The sequence below is a fragment of the Salarias fasciatus genome, chromosome 3 (genome assembly GCF_902148845.1).
Source record: "Salarias fasciatus chromosome 3, fSalaFa1.1, whole genome shotgun sequence".
NCBI classification, from domain to species: domain Eukaryota; kingdom Metazoa; phylum Chordata; class Actinopteri; order Blenniiformes; family Blenniidae; genus Salarias; species Salarias fasciatus.
The window spans coordinates 22,120,053-22,136,059 of record NC_043747.1 but is presented as its reverse complement, the minus strand read 5'-3'; the positions used below and the strand labels follow the sequence as shown (position 1 = coordinate 22,136,059).

General features: G+C 41.4%; 1 protein-coding gene and 1 pseudogene across 6 annotated transcripts in view; both read right to left on the bottom strand.

The window, feature by feature from the left end:
• The window catches only part of LOC115385942 (NACHT, LRR and PYD domains-containing protein 12-like), a 56,791-nt gene extending 40,947 nt beyond the window's left edge, over positions 1 to 15,844 (bottom strand). For all 6 annotated transcript variants that reach the window (XM_030088054.1, XM_030088057.1, XM_030088056.1 and 3 more), the window contains exons 1-4: positions 15,594 to 15,844; positions 12,992 to 13,122; positions 12,465 to 12,522; positions 11,748 to 11,867 (exon numbers count right to left, since the gene is read on the bottom strand). In XM_030088054.1, coding sequence (XP_029943914.1) covers positions 11,748 to 11,867; positions 12,465 to 12,511 — 167 coding nt within the window. In that variant the 5' untranslated portion in view covers positions 12,512 to 12,522; positions 12,992 to 13,122; positions 15,594 to 15,844. The remainder of the gene's footprint in view (positions 1 to 11,747; positions 11,868 to 12,464; positions 12,523 to 12,991; positions 13,123 to 15,593) is intronic.
• Positions 1 to 16,007, bottom strand: part of LOC115385946 (NACHT, LRR and PYD domains-containing protein 12-like) — a 94,545-nt pseudogene that overhangs the window by 61,056 nt on the left and 17,482 nt on the right.

The window sequence follows — 16,007 nt, the reverse complement described above, 5'->3', positions numbered from 1 at the left end:
AGAACACAAGAAGTGGTTGAAGAAGAAAATGTTTGTTTTATTGATTTATTCACTGTAAAAGAACACGAAATACAAATAAAATCAATTTTAGATACTATTTTTATTTTTATATAATTACGATTCTATAGAAATTCATGATTAAATAATAAATATTGGAAATATCTGACTGGAAGTTCATCAACTTATTTGAATCCACAATAAATCAACAGAAACGCGGTCATATAAAGGGTTGTGTTGATGTAGTGTTTACTTTTCTCCAGCAGGGGGCTCTTCTGATCACCGATCCTCAGGTGATGGACTCATGAGCTTTATTCTGTACACAGCAGTGAAGATCCAGCCTCCACTGCACTGGGGCTTTATAACTGGGTTTAGAGAGCTGTCCATGGTGCTGAAAGTATGTACCGTACCTTCAAGGTGAAGCACTGGTATATACCTATACATTTTTTTTTCAGCCATGTGCTTTTTTTCTTTTTTTTTTTTTTTCTAAATCAGCCAGCTTTACTGAAACATTGTTTTGATTCAAATGCATCAAATTCTTCTCTGAACTGCCTCTGGTCTGAATAAAAACAGACCCTAGACTGCAGTTCAAAGATTGGTGATAGATATTGATGGATTTAATGTGTATATGTATTGTGAACTGTACCTTCATGTGAAGGATGACTATTCTTTTTTGTTCTAGCATTGTAGCATGTTGTAACATTTTTTACATCTCTGGATATTTTTTTATAATGTCTGCCAAAGACAGAGGTCATAAGAGAGACCGAGAGCTGGCAGTGAAACGAGAAGGTGTAGCAGCTCCTGAGTGGTGGAGGCTCTACAGTCAAAATCACCTCTCAGCATTTTCATCTCTCTTTTCACCAGAACCTGCTTTTCCTGCTTCTCCCACTGCTTTAAAAGTCACACTCAGTGAAGCTGTGGCTGCAGAGGAGAGTCTGGAGCCACTGTAAAAAATCAAACATGCTGAGATCAGTAGTGTCAGCTGAGTTTCTGAAAGTCAGGCTGCACCACACTGTAAAAATGACTTCACTTCATTTTTCACTTTCTGTCATCAACCCGTTTTCTAATCCCAGGCAGATTCTTTAAAGCAGACTTGACTCCTTTAATCCAGACCAGGACATGCAGACACAGTGTTCATGATACACTGAGAGAATACAGTAAGAATTTAATGTGTTCCAAAAAAAGAAGCTTAACTTTTGCTGAAGCAAATCTCTGTGAAGTCTGTCATTTTTCTAAACTTATTCATGGAGTGAAACACCATCTGTCTTGTCTGGAACAGGTCTGCAACCTTTTTAACATGGAGACTGGTTTCAAATTCTCCTGGTAATCAGTGAGTCACAATCAGTAGCAGATTAAAAGGTTCTGCAAAGGTTTCTTCCTGTTAAAAGGGGGTTTTTCCTTTCCACAGTCACTTATACTTGCTCATGTGGATCTGTTGGGTTTCTCTGTAAAAGTGCCTAGAAACGACCATGTTTCTAAACCATGAATTAAAACTGGAGAAAAAAATAGAGCAGTACTTTAAAAGAAGAACTTAATTTCACTTTGAAAACTGACAACTGCTTAATTTGTTTTTCTTTTTGAGAATTGTTCACCCATTTAGCCATGTATTTATTTATGATGATTATAGAGTCTATCAACTCAGACATGAACCAAAAAATAGTATAGATACATGTTTGTTTGTTTTTTAATTCTTGTTGATCTGACATTAAATTGCTGTGAAAAGCCTAGTGAAGCAGTCAGTATCTCTGCCCTCCTGCAGGGGGCAGTACCGAGAAGTACATCTTTTACTGCTTCTTCAATTGTGTGTTGGAGCAAATTTATTCACAGATTCGTTTGAAGTGAGACAAGGCAATAGCTTTACTATATGAAAATATTCTTCAACTTAAAAGAATATTATGTGCAAAAATGAATGAAAAATGAATAGTAGAATCATGACAATTTAATGTTGTCTGTTTTTAAATATATATTTCTAACTATAATATAATATAATATAATATAATATAATATAATATACTATAATTAATATAGAAAATTACAGTTACATAATATCTAATAATAATATTTCAAGTAATCTGTATTTTATAATTAATATTTTAAATATATTTAAAAAATGTGTGATGCAACGTCTGTGTTGGTAAAAAATGTAAAAAATAAATGGAATAACAGTTTGTCATGTTGACTGCATTTTAAGGCATTTTTAAATATTTTCAATAAGTTGATTGGCCAATGGGCAATCAACATCCAACACATGCCTTAATAAACTGCCCCCTCGTTTATATATTGACACAGAAATGCATAAATAAATAAATATGTGTGGAAAGAAAATAGAGGATGAAAATCTAAGATTGGAAATAATAAAGATATACATGCGACAGTGAGTTAAAAAAAACCTGTTAACAAATAAATATATTTTATTGATTTTCTCATGAAAAAAATTATTTTGTATGATTTATTGGCATTTAAATTCCAACATCGACCCATTTTATTATTTCTGCATTTATTTATAATCAGGCTATGTCAGTTTCGGTCCTATGTAGGACCGAAACTTATCAACATTTCAAAGTCTGTTCTGAAATGTTAAAAAATATTTATTGTTGTTTCAATTAAAACACCATATAAAACATGTAATAATGACCTTCAGATTCAATACGAAGTCTCGTGAAAAAGTTTCCTGAAAGAAACAAAACTACAACTATGATAAGAAGAACACAACTTACTGACTGCTCAGTGCTGACTGACCACCGAGTGAATAATAATAACTGACCATTAGAGGGGCGGTGAATGTCCCTGATGGTCGCTGCCCTGCAGTCGCAGCTCTTGTCAGTGTCCAGTGTCTTCTGTGGAACGACTCCAGTCACATGTTGAAAACTGAGGGAGGAAACCCCCAGGATCAGGAATGATGTGAAAATAGATAATGATTTATTGGTTCTGGTGTGTTTATCTGGGCGGAGCCCTGCAAGTAGCAGCGCCACATTCTTTAATTCATCCCTCATACAGCAGTGAAAATACCTCAGAGTTTCACCAAAACAATCAGAGCAGAAATCCCCCACAGCTGCAAATGTGATTTACAGGACGTGAACGGGAGGTTCCTGTAAAATGCACGTGACTGACAAACGCTTCACCAGTTTCTTCTTCACCTCATATACAGATATCATCATGTTTTTTTTCTTTTTTTTTATTATTAATCCCAAACCCAACACCCCTTCTTTGGTGGTTTTCAGTTGCCTCTGCCTTGGACAGATAAGCAGAGTGTTTTTTTTTTTTGTATGAACCCGAGACTACAGATCAACTTTTAATGAAACCCATCAAAACATCCATACAAAGTAAATTATTTCTCACATGTATTATATGAGGTTCAGAGAGTCCAGGCTCCCAAATTTGACATCTGGAAATTTCTAACATATTCGGACTGATGTTATTTGCAGATGACACAAGAATTTATGATTCAGGCTGGGTTTTATAGGAAATGTTGAGGAGAATAGCTAAAGAAATGGTTTGACTGGATTAATCATAAAAATCTCAAACGTAAACTTAACCCAGGCTATTTTAATGTTTTCCAACCAAGCAGTTCAAACGGAAGTGCAAATTCCACCTAAAGCCTGATCATCGTGGATTTGCAGGACATTTTGTAGAAACGCTGTCATTCGTTTCTGCTGTTGTCCAAAATTCTTTAACTGATGATTGTGAACAGATTTCTCAGAAGGATTATTGTTGCTGGATTATTTGCATTTGCTTCGGAGACATTTTGATTCAAATGCAAATTTGATTCTTCTCTAAACTGCCTCTGGTCTGAATAAAAGCACACCTTCGACTGCAATTCAAAGACTAATGACAGATATTGATGGATTTAATGTGTATTTGTATTGTGAACTGTACCTTCATGTGAAGGATGACTATTCAGTTCTCAAAAAATGCAGTTAATATTCTTTTTGCAAAGCAGGACAGCTATGGAGGGACAAAATGTTTCAGATAAATGCATTCAAGAGACTTGCAGTCCAACTCCAAATTAGAGATGTTAAATAGAGAGCCACTCAGATGGTCTCTCCACTGCTCTGAAAGTCAGACTCAGTGAAGCTGTGGCTGCAGTGGAGAGTCTGGAGAAAATTGAAATCGTTCAAACCTGCTGAGATCAGTAGTGTCAGCTGAGTTTCTGAAAGTCAGGCTGCACCACGTTGTAAAAATGACTTGGCTCAGGCACCAGAGTGGCAGCACAAGAAAGAAACTCTGCACATCCTTCTCTTTGAGGGGTTTTAGTTCCAACAGGCCTGGTGAATGGAGGTCTGGGAAATATTTTTCAAGGAGGAGTCAGCAAGGGATTCCATCCAAAGATGGCCGCCATGCAGGAACCTTCACTTCACATTTTTCACTTTGTCATCAACTTTATTTTCAAACTTCAAACAAACAAACCATTTTCTAATCCCAAACCAGACTCTTTAAAGCAGATTTGACTCTTTTAATCCAGACCTGGATATATGTACACAGTGTTCATGATACATTGATCAAATACAGTAACCCCCAATTTCCCCCGCACTCGAGAGCGCCACGCAGCGCCGCACTGTTCGGAGGGGGAGGGCTGCTCCTCGGAGAGGCTCTCCTGCTCTTGATATCACACGATAACAACACATGATATACAGTAAAAAGATAATAAATAAACCACACCTCGTTTCACTTCTACAAGGTCGCTCTGCTCGTCCAGCCACATTGCTCTGAGATTTATAGTACTTCTATCATGGGTGAGTACATGATTTATGTTTTGATCTCAAAAGAATGCGTTTCTTTATCCAATAGTTATTTTTGTATGGTTTATTCTATACTAAAAAAACTAATTTCCACATTTGCTACTACTAATGCAAAGGCTGACAGATCCAGAACCATTGAATTGGAGCAAAGAACAGAAAGCAGATAGTAATATTCCAATTTATCACTCCAGTTCAAGTGAAGGGAAAAAGAAAACAAATAAAATAAAATAAATAGATAGAAATAAATTGTAACACCACAAGTCTGTTGTTTTTCTAAACTTATTAATGGAGCACAACACCATATGTCTCTGTCTGGAACAGGTCTGCAAGCTTTTCAACATGGAGGCCAGTTTGAAATTCTCCTGTCAACCAGTGAGTCACAACCAGCAGCAGAATAAAACTGAAGAAAAAAAAAACTGGAGCTGGACTTTAAGACTTCGATCTGCTTCAAATTAATACAAGAAAAATAACAGAGGAGGAGGAGACACAGTCCACACACTGTGATGATTCTGAGTCACATCCAGAGGGATCCTGGTTCGATGCTGGACTCTCACAGCTCTTCACACTGCAGATCTTCTGCTGGTTCCTCTGCTGGATGAAACTCTGCTCTCAGTAGATCTTCAGGACACACAGCGTCCTCTCTGCTCTCAGCTCCACCTGCAGAGAGATGAGAGGAGATGATCAGAGTCTCTGTGAAGCAGTGAGGACTTCAGTCCTGTTCAGAGCAGCAGTCATGAAGGACCACCACTGTCAGACCAACACAACAAGCCTGTGGCTCCTCTGATTGGCTGACTGTGTGTCCTCTGCTGTCCAATCCTGAAGCTGCTCAGCGTTCTCCTCTCACAGCCTCACTGAGAGTCAAACCATCTACTGACCTCAGAGTCTGCAGGCTGCAGTCTGGACTCTGCTGAAGATCAACCAGCTGCTGCACATCTGGATCCTGCAGCTGGTTGAAACACAGGTAGAGTTCCTTCAGGTGGGAGGGGTTGGACTTCAGAGCTGAGGCCAGAGAGGAACAGCTGATCTTTGACAAACTACAGTCCTCCAACCTGAATAAAGAGAGAAAGCAGCAGAATCAATGAGGAACCAATCAGATGTGTTGATGGAGAAATGAGCAGCTCCACATTACTGAGTCCTGATCAATGAGCTGCTCTGTTGTTGTGGATTGTGACGGACCAAGTGGTCACCCCAAACCGGGGATGTGATCAACCAAGGTTTGGTCGGGCAGAAAGGAAACCGGATGAACTTCAGAGTGTCTTCAAAAATGTTAAGGGTTTATTCTCTCTCTCACTCAGCCCAAATTAACCAATCCGGCGAAGCCAGATCAACCCAAAAACACAGGGGGTTTCAAATAATATCCATTAATTTTTACTATATTTTATCAAAATAACTAATCATATATAAGGGCTAAATGATAATAGACATTGTCCACTCACCACCAGTTCCCCAAAATATATATATTTTGTGTATATATGTGTGTGTGTGTGTGTGTGTGTGTGTGTGTGTGTGTGTGTGTGTGTGTGTGTGTGTGTGTGTGTGTGTGTGTGTGTGTGCATATATATAGAGCATCATACACACAGTGACAAGCATTTCTCTTTCTACAGCAGTAACAAAAGTCAACTGACCTCAGAGTCTGCAGACCACAGAGTGGACTCTGCAGAAAACCACACAGCTGCTCAACTCCTGAATCCTGCAGAGGGTTCCGACTCAGGTCCAAATGTTTCAGGAGGGAGGGGTTGGACTTCAGGGCTGAGGCCACAGAAGAACAGCTGATCTCTGACAACCTGCAGTTAATCAACCTGGACAAAGACAGAAAGAAGTGAGATTAGAGGACTATGTCAGAATTCTTGACATAGAAGAGGTTGCCATTTTATTAATTCCTCTGCAACTTTAAACAGACAACAGGTATGAATCTCACAACCAATAAAGGCTAAAACAGCAGCGAGAAACCGAGGACTTCTCTTTGTCGTGTGTCGTGGACACACATTAACTGAGTCGAACAACAAACACCAGGCAACAAAGCAAAGTTTACTCTGACTGGACAACTCTTGATTCAACCTGTTTTATTAGTTGATGAGACTTGATGGAATGAATTCACACACACACACACACACACACACACACACACACACACACACACACACACACACACACACACACACACACACACACACACACACACACACACACACACACACACACACACACACACACACACACACACACACACACACACACACACACACACACACACACACACACACACACACACACACACACACAGTAAAATCCTCCTCAACTCCTCTCAGTGACTCCAACAGATTCTACCTTCAGACAGTGAACTGACCTCAGAGTCTCCAGGTTACAGTTTGGACTCTCCAGTCCAGAACACAGAATCTTCACTGATGAATCCTTCAGCCTGTTGTCACTCAGGTCCAGATGTTTCAGATGGGAGGGGTCAGACTTCAGAGCTGAGGAGATCACTTCACACTCCGAATCAGAAAGCTCACAGTCACAAACTCCACGGCCAGTCTGTAAGTCTGTAATGACTGTAATGAGTCTGTAATGAGACCGAGAGAAGACAGGAAGTTCCTGTGAGAGAGGACACTTTGTTGGATTCCTCCTGTTTGACATCAGAGCTTCAGCTCAACTTCTCTGGTTTGACTTTGGCTTCATGTGCACATGAAGGAGAGAACATGGAGTTCCAGGTTTTATGATCATGTCCTGAGTTCAAAATGTTGAAGTGAAGGTGTGGAGTGGGGTTGATGTCCTGGTCTTTGAAAAACAAACGGTTTGTAAATATCTGTCAGAGGTCTGAATGATTGAACAGCTCTCATAGTTTTACACTTCACTGAAGGACAAAAAGAGTTTTCAGGTGCTACTCAGTTCAAAAAGTGGATTGTTTGTCCTGTTTGCACGCCCTCTAGTGGACAGAATATGTAGGAACTACTTGATGATATTGGTGAAGGAGAACACTGTAAATTCATGGAGTAAATCAATTACCGGTGTTATCCCATCGAAAACGTTCATTAAAACTTAAAACATGTTTCAAAAAATTATGGATCATGATGAATTTAATATAAATATAAATAAAACTGACAGACCAATATTACATAAACACTGAAAACTACCAATCCCTGGGAGTTGCCATTGAAATTTTCTAAGCACAAAAGATGCAAAATATTTCTCAACAAAATATTCAGATGATTTTTTTTTTTATTAAATAAGCAAATCCATTTAAAATATATCATTTAAATTTTACCATTAAATTACTGAATAATGATCATTTCATGTTTTGTGGACCATAATCCAACAAGTCTACTATCAAAATCATCCTTCGTTGCCACTCAGGTTTCTTCATGAGAGGAAGGAGACATGTTTAAATAAAATGTATTTGTTTCAAGAGTGATTTTGTGTATCTTTAATGTGGCAAACTAAATTGTGGCCAAAACATGTATGAACAGTAGACTAACACTCACATCTAAGGACAAAGCTGTGCATACCACATACCACTGGTGTGCGCCCACCACCATCTCGGCAGCCCAGTCTACCAAATTGCCAAACTGGCTGCACAGGGCGCTGCGCGGGACGAAACTACGACCGCACAGGGTGCACGATGCTCTGCCTTCCTGCGTTACCCCATGAAATTAAAGCCCAATGACATACTGTATTATTACTAATAATTCCACAGACTAATAACAGGATGTACTTCATGCAAACATCACTGAGATACTGCTCAGGACATGTGGACTCACCGAAACTTCCTGCAGTTCCTCACTGCTGGGATCAGTCTCCGTCGTCCCTCCCATGATGTGTTGAACTTCTCCAGGTCCAAATCCTCCAGGACCTGGTCTGACATCTGCAGCATGTAGGCCAGAGCTGAGCAGTGGATCACAGAGAGTTTCTCTGATCTGTTCTCTGACTTCAGGAACTCTTGGATCTCCTGATGTACTGAGAGGTCCTTCATCTCCATCAGACAGTGGAAGACGTTGATGGTTCTGTCTGGAGACTTTCCACAACTATAGATCTCCTTCAGGTTCTTGATGACCTTCTGGATGGTTTCTGGACTGATCTCTGTCCGACCCAGCAGACCTTCTAAGAGTCTCTGGCTGGATTTCAGAGAGAGGCCATGAAGGAAGCGGACAAACAGGTCCAGGTGGCCGTTTGGACTGCAGAGAGATTTCTTCAAGACTTTCTGAAAGAAGATGTCCATAGAAGTGAAAGCAGTATTCTCTCCAACGAAGGCCTCCAGTACGTCTGTCTTCCTGTTGGTGAAACAGTGGAACATGAAGACTGCAGCCAGAAACTCCTGAACACTCAGATGAACGAAGCTGTAGACGACTTTCTGGAAGATCACAGACTCTCTTTTGAAGATCTGAGTACAGATTCCAGAGAACAGCGAGGCCTCAGTCACATCCAGACCACACTGCTCCAGGTCTTCTTGGTAGAACACCATGTTTCCTTTCTCCAGATGTTCCAAGGCCATCCTGCCCAGCTTCAGAAGAAGCTCCCTGTCAGCCTCCGTCAGCTCCTGTGGACCCGTCTCAGGTCCTTCATGGTACTTGAGCTTCTTCCTGTGTGTCTGAACCAGCACAAAGTGGGAGTACATGTCAGTCAGGGTCTGGGGCAGCTCTCCTCTCTGCTCGCTGCTCAACATGTGCTCCAGAACTGTAGCAGTGATCCAGCAGAAGACTGGGATTCCACACATGATGTGGAGGCTCCTGGATGTCTGGATGTGGGAGATGATCCTGCTGCTCAGCTCCTCATCACTCAGCCTCCTCCTGAAGTACTCCTCCTTCTGGGCGTCAGTGAAGCCTCGCACTTCTGTCAGTCTGTCCACACATGTTGGAGGGATCTGATGGGCCGCCGCCGGTCGGGAAGTGATCCAGACCCGAGCCGAGGGCAGCAGATCCCCCCGGATGAGGTTAGTGAGCAGCAGGCTGACTGAAGACTGCTGGGAGACGTCAAGCAGCCGCTGGCTGCTGCTGAAGTCCAGAGAAAGTCTGCTTTCATCCAGGCCGTCAAAGATGAAGAGCAGCTTGCAGACAGCCAGCTCCTCTGCCGTCAGCTTCTGGAGCGTGGGATGGAAAACAGCCAGCAGCGAGAGGAGACTGTACGGCCGCTCTCCCAGCAGGTTCAGCTCCCTGAAGGAGAGCACCACCAGCACATTGACATCCTGGTTCTCCAGGCCCTCGGCCCAGTCCAGACTGAACTTGAGCACCGAGAAGGTTTTTCCACTGCCGGCCACGCCGCTGGTCAGAACCACTCGGATGTGTCTGAGCTGCTGTGCCGAGGCTTTGAAGATGTCCTGAACCCTGATGGCAGTGTGATGGAGGCTCTCCTTCCTGGAAGCTGTCTCCAGCTGCTTCAGCTCAGGTTCCCTCTGAAGCTCCTCACTGAGTCCCTCTGTGATGTGGAGCTCAGTGTAGATCCTGTTGAGGAGGCTTCCTCCTCCTGCTTCATCACTTCCTTCAGTCACACGTTCACATCTCCTCCTCAGACTCTTCTTATGTTCTTCTAGAAGCTGCTGCAGACCAACACCTGCTCAAAGACAACAACAACAATCAGACTGAACACAAACAACAAGCTTTCATGACTCTACAACACAACAAGTCCAGTGAAGACAAACCAGTCCCTCAGAGACACATGTCCACTCTTACTTGGTGCAGCTCTGTTTCTGGATCTTTCTGGCTGCTCCTCAAAGACATCACTGCTCTTCTTCTCTCTGTGGACACCAAGCAACATTTACTCTGAGCAACACAGCACACAGCAAAGACACAAAGATCCAGCTTCAACTGTCACACTGCTTCGAATAAAAGTGAACACAACAAGAAGGAAATAAAGTTTCTTACTTTGTATCTGAAGGTCCAGGTTCGGCACTGTAGTTTGGAGGATATTCTCTAGACCGGTCACTCTTCAAAGACAACCTGCTGGATCCTGAAGACTCTGCTGTGTGTGTGAGCTGCTGGTATCTATACACACACACACACAGGGGAGATTTGTGTGTGTGTGTGTGTGTGTGTGTGTGTGTGTGTGTGTGTGTGTGTGTGTGTGTGTGTGTGTGTGTGTGTGTGTGTGTGTGTGTGTGTGTGTGTGTGTGTGTAAAGGAGATGGTGTGTTATTTTAATCGCACTGTGTTTTAACCTGTGAAACACTTTGTGCTGCATTGTGTGTGATGAGTGCTTCATCAGTAAAGTTTTTTTTTTTTTTTTTTGAAGCTGGCTCGCTACTTGGTAGCTCAAGAAGTCATCAGGTGAAGCAAGCTGCTCAGGAAAGTGACCGACATCTCCATGCTGCACTTCATATCGCAACAACAGAGATGGAGATACTTTCAGTCACATTTTCTAAGTTTTAACATGAAAAAAATGTTTCTTTTATATGATTTATTGGCATATAAATGTATTTATTGGGCCATTTTATACCTCTATTTATTTTTAATTATGAAGTTTTGATCCTCCATATATGAACACAAGGCTACTGTTATGAAATATAATATAATTCAAATTCTTAATTTTTTTGGGGGGGGGTTTGACTCCAGAGTGGAGCAATAGAAAAAGAAGTTAATTAGTTTCAGTTTGAGACGATTCCAAGTTAGTTGTTTTTTTAAATCAGAAACTTTTTCAACTTATTCTTTTTTTGTTGAAGACTGGATCAGGAAAAAAATGTTGATCTTTGATTCAGTAAAGTTTCATTTCACGGCCACTCTGGCCCTGTTGTATGAAGAGACGGAGGCTGGACAAATATTGACCCAAGGCCACGTCAAGTTTCCAACTCCTTTTATGGAGACTTTCACTCAGGAAGTGTGTGTTTAAATGTATCTGGTGGTGGTCAGTCTGCTTTGTCAATGTTCTCAATTTTAGATTAAAAATCAGAAATTATCTCCATTTGGACAGGATTAAAACCTGTCATCACTCATTGAACGATTTCACAAGTGTAATGATCACATTTTTCTGAAAACACAACCAGCCCACTCTGGAACTGATGAAAAAAACAGAAAAAAAAGTGTCTTACTGTTTGTCTGACGGTGGAGGTTCAACACTGAAATCTGGTGACAAACTTTTGGACCAGTCACTCTTCAACGACAGCCTGCTGGATCCTGAAGACTCTGCTGTGTGTCTGAGCTGCTGACATCTACACACACACACACACACACACACACACACACACACACAGTCTTGTATTTCTATCCTTGTGGGGACCGTCCATTGACTCCCATTCATGTCTAGCCCCTAACCCTGACCCTTACCCTAACCCTAACCCACACCACAACAAAGCCTAACCCTAAAGAAATGTTTTTGCACTTTTACTTTTTTCAGTAACAACAACATGGTCAAGAAAACACTGTTTCTCCTACTTAGGACCGGAAGAAGGTCCCCACAAGGCACGTCGTTCCACGTTTTGCTATCCTTGTGGGGACATTTGGCCCCAACAAGGATAGAAATACGAGAACACACACACACACACACACACACACACACACACACAGGTAAAGAGATGAACCATGACAGAGGTCAAAGGTCAGACCCACACAGCCCAATAATTAATTTCATTCGAGGTCAGAACGTTGTGTTGGATCATTGACAGGTCAGGAGGTTCTGATTGAAGTTCTAAATGAGTGAATGTTCACTTTGAACAGACTAAAACACCAACTGCTGCATCTTTTCTTCTGTTTTGGTGTTTTAGTGGATTCTGGACGTGGACTCTGCAGGAGCAGCTGACGTCTCTTACCTGTCCACAGACTCTGGTCTGTCCTCCTCTTCATCCACACCAGACATGTTCAGTCAGGCTGAGAGAAAAGAAGCAACAAGAATCAGGACTAACCGGTTTAATGCACACACTCATACCCATATCTCATCTCCGTTTTCACACACAACACACAGGTTTAACTCTCAGAAGCCCCTCTCTCTCTCTCTCTCTCTCTCTCTCTCTCTCTCTCTCTCACACACACACACACACACACACACACACACACACACACACACACACACACACACACACACACACACACACACACACACACACAACAAGAGACACACTCTCATCATTTGCCTTGTTCGACAGTGAAATAACTGGCGGGCTTGCAGTGACGTGAAGCCGCGGGAGCGGCGAGGGTTTGTCTGCGTGTTTGTTTGTACCAGGCCAGCGATGAAACCTGAGCGTCTAGCGCGGCGCGATTTCATTTGTCTCGCGAACGAAGTCGCGCTCCTCGCGTACGGTGGAAACACGTCCTTAAAGCACAACAGATAAAGACTCACCTGGCTCTCCTTCTCCGAGAGAGTCGACTGGACGTTGGACTCTGAACTCAGTGCTTCTCTTCAGTTTCCTGGTTCCACCATTGTTCCTGGTTCACCCGAACAGAGCTGCTCCTCCTCCTCCTGAGAGCGGACTGGTTCAACAGGTTGTTTTTGTTTCAGTGAGGGGAATGTTGAGCAGCTCAGGAAGGCAGTTAGATGATTAACTGAGATTAGTAATCCAGGCACTCTGACAGCAGTTTATCAAGAACTTTACATGAAGAACCAAACCGAATTTGAGTTGTTCTATATTGATATTATATTGTGAAATCTGTGTCGTAGCATTTGTGTGTCATCTTCAAATATGCTTCGGACACACATCTTTGTATTTGATTTTAATACTGGGGGGTACTGCACAAAACCAGGATAAGGGATTAAGCCGGTGTTGTGCCAAGGTACTTACCCCCGATAGAAAGTGTATCCCCTGTTCGCGGGATGGGACTCCACGCTTAACAATGACAAGTACTATCATGCAGATTGTTGTATGGATGTAGTGAGTGTTCCCGTTTTCCCGTGCTGTTTATTTTTCATTGCATATAATTAATATATCAATATAAACAAGTCAATTGTTTGAAACGCTCACTTTTTCCAACTTTCGTCCTTTATCACACTGTGTAGCGCCATAAGAAGTTTATCTGACAAAAAATCAGTAGTCTTCATAAGTATTGCTCTAACTCTCTTTATACCATGCTCATACATTGAGTTTTGATTGCTTTTTGGGATAATTTTTCTTATATTAGCCTTCTACTGTTATTTACGGTCATCCGGAAGATCTGTCCACACTTTCAAAATAAAAGCACGTATCCATCCAAACACGAACTTCAAAACTTTTTTTTGAGAGAAAGTCCAGCCCAATGATAATAATATTAACGATAATGACGAGAATGTCATCACTGATCCATTCAGTACATTGCTTGCTCTATTTAGATACCATATTTAGCCTGCAAACATCTGTATCCCCCCTGAAAATGGTCAAATCATAAACTGCCATCATGAAATTTATTTTGTGATCATTTCTGTTGAAGACTGATGATATTGGAGAGTTTCAAAGCCCGAGCTCACTTCTTCCCTAAGTTACAGGGGGGTACAAATTATTTCAGGGGATACACTTTCTACCGGGGGTAAGTACCTTGGCACAACACCGGCCTGCATGCAGTACTTGTCCTCACCATTGAAGCGTGGGGGCGCTATGCCTTAAACGCCACTTAAAGCAGACGTGCAGGCTGTAATATATGGAGTGATATTAATGGACGTGTTTTGTGTAAAGTCCTCGCTCTGGGGCACCCCCCTTTTTAAGTGAGCCCCCCCAACAGCCGCGGTATAGTCCACACACTGCTGCTCATCCCGTGTGAAGTAAGATGCTCGTCCTTGTTCCATTTTCAATCTGTGATTCTGTGATCGATCTCGTGGTCTTCTGAAGAACGCCGTGAACGCGCACTTATCCTGATGCTCCTCACCTGGCTGGAGTAAGCCGCGTCTTTTCATCCTGGCTCGGCAAACGTGCAACCGATTAATCCGAGAAAACACCGACTGGGCTTACTCAAGCCGCGCATTTTCATTTATCCTGGATGTATTTATCCGACTTTTGTGCAATACCCCCCAGCTCATATGTTGTTGTTGTTGTTGTTGTTGTTGTTTTTAAACACATTGTTTTAGCTGAATAAGTCCCTAATGATTTGACCAGTGACTCCAAATCAGCATTAATAAAGCTTTCATTAAGTGACTTTATTTGTCATTGTTGTTTTTTCACAGTAGAATTAATGTGTTCTATTAAATAACATAAATAGGTTCAGCCCTCATCATAAAGAACACAACTTTTATTTTGAAATCTGTTTTCACTTTTACCGTAATGTTGAGATTATGCGCGCACAGCTCAACAACGTGCGACAGCCTGGACTTCTTTCCCCATTGTGTTGGCAGGCTTGACCGCAGTCTAACTAACTAACTAACTAACTGGAAACAACGATAAATGGAATAACAGCTTGTCATGTTGACTGCATTTTCAGACATTTTTAAATATTTTCAATAAGTTGATTGGCCAATGGGCAATCAATCCCCAATACATGCCTGAATAAACCGCCCCCTCATTTATATATACTGACAGAGAAATACAGAAATAAATAAATATGTGTGGAAAGAAAATAGAGGATGAAAATCCAAGACTGGAAATAATAAAGATATAAATGTGAGTGAATTAAAAAAAAAAACGTGTTAACAAATAAATACATTTTATAGATTTTCTCATAAAAACAATTATTTTGTGTGATTTATTGGCATTTAAATTTCTATTTCGACCCATGTTATTATTTCTGAATTTATAATTATGTCAGTTTCGGTCCTGCATAGTTATCAACATTTCAAAGTCTGTTCTGAAATGTTAAAAAATATTTATTTTTGTTTCAATAAAAACATGATATAAAACATGTAATAATGACCTTCAAATTCAATACGAAGTCTCGTCAAAAAGTTTCTTGAAAGAGAAACAAAACTACAACTGCGATAAGAAGAACACAACTTACTGACTGCTCAGTCCTGACTGACCACCGAGTGAATAATAATAACTGACCACTAGAGGGGCGGTGAATGTCCCTGATGGTCGCTGCCCTGCAGTCGCAGCTCTTGTTGTAAGTGTCCAGCAGCGATGGGAGCAGAGACACACAGAAAAACAAATTTGGGTGGGGAGCAGCGCCACGTTCTTTAATGGGGTATTTTCACAGCTCCACTACTTCCTGAAAATAGCTGTGCACATTCATTTCCTGTCTTACATTATTGGCCAAACTGATTAATCCAGGTGTGTCTGGTTTAGACTGCTGCAACAAGACACACCTGGATTAATCATTTTGGCCAATAATGCAAGACAGGAAATGAATGTGCACAGTTAATTTCAGGAAGTAGTGGAGCTGTGAAAATGGCCCATTCATCCTTCATACAGCAGTGAAAATACCTCAGCGCTTCCGCCAAAGCAATCAGAGCAGAAATC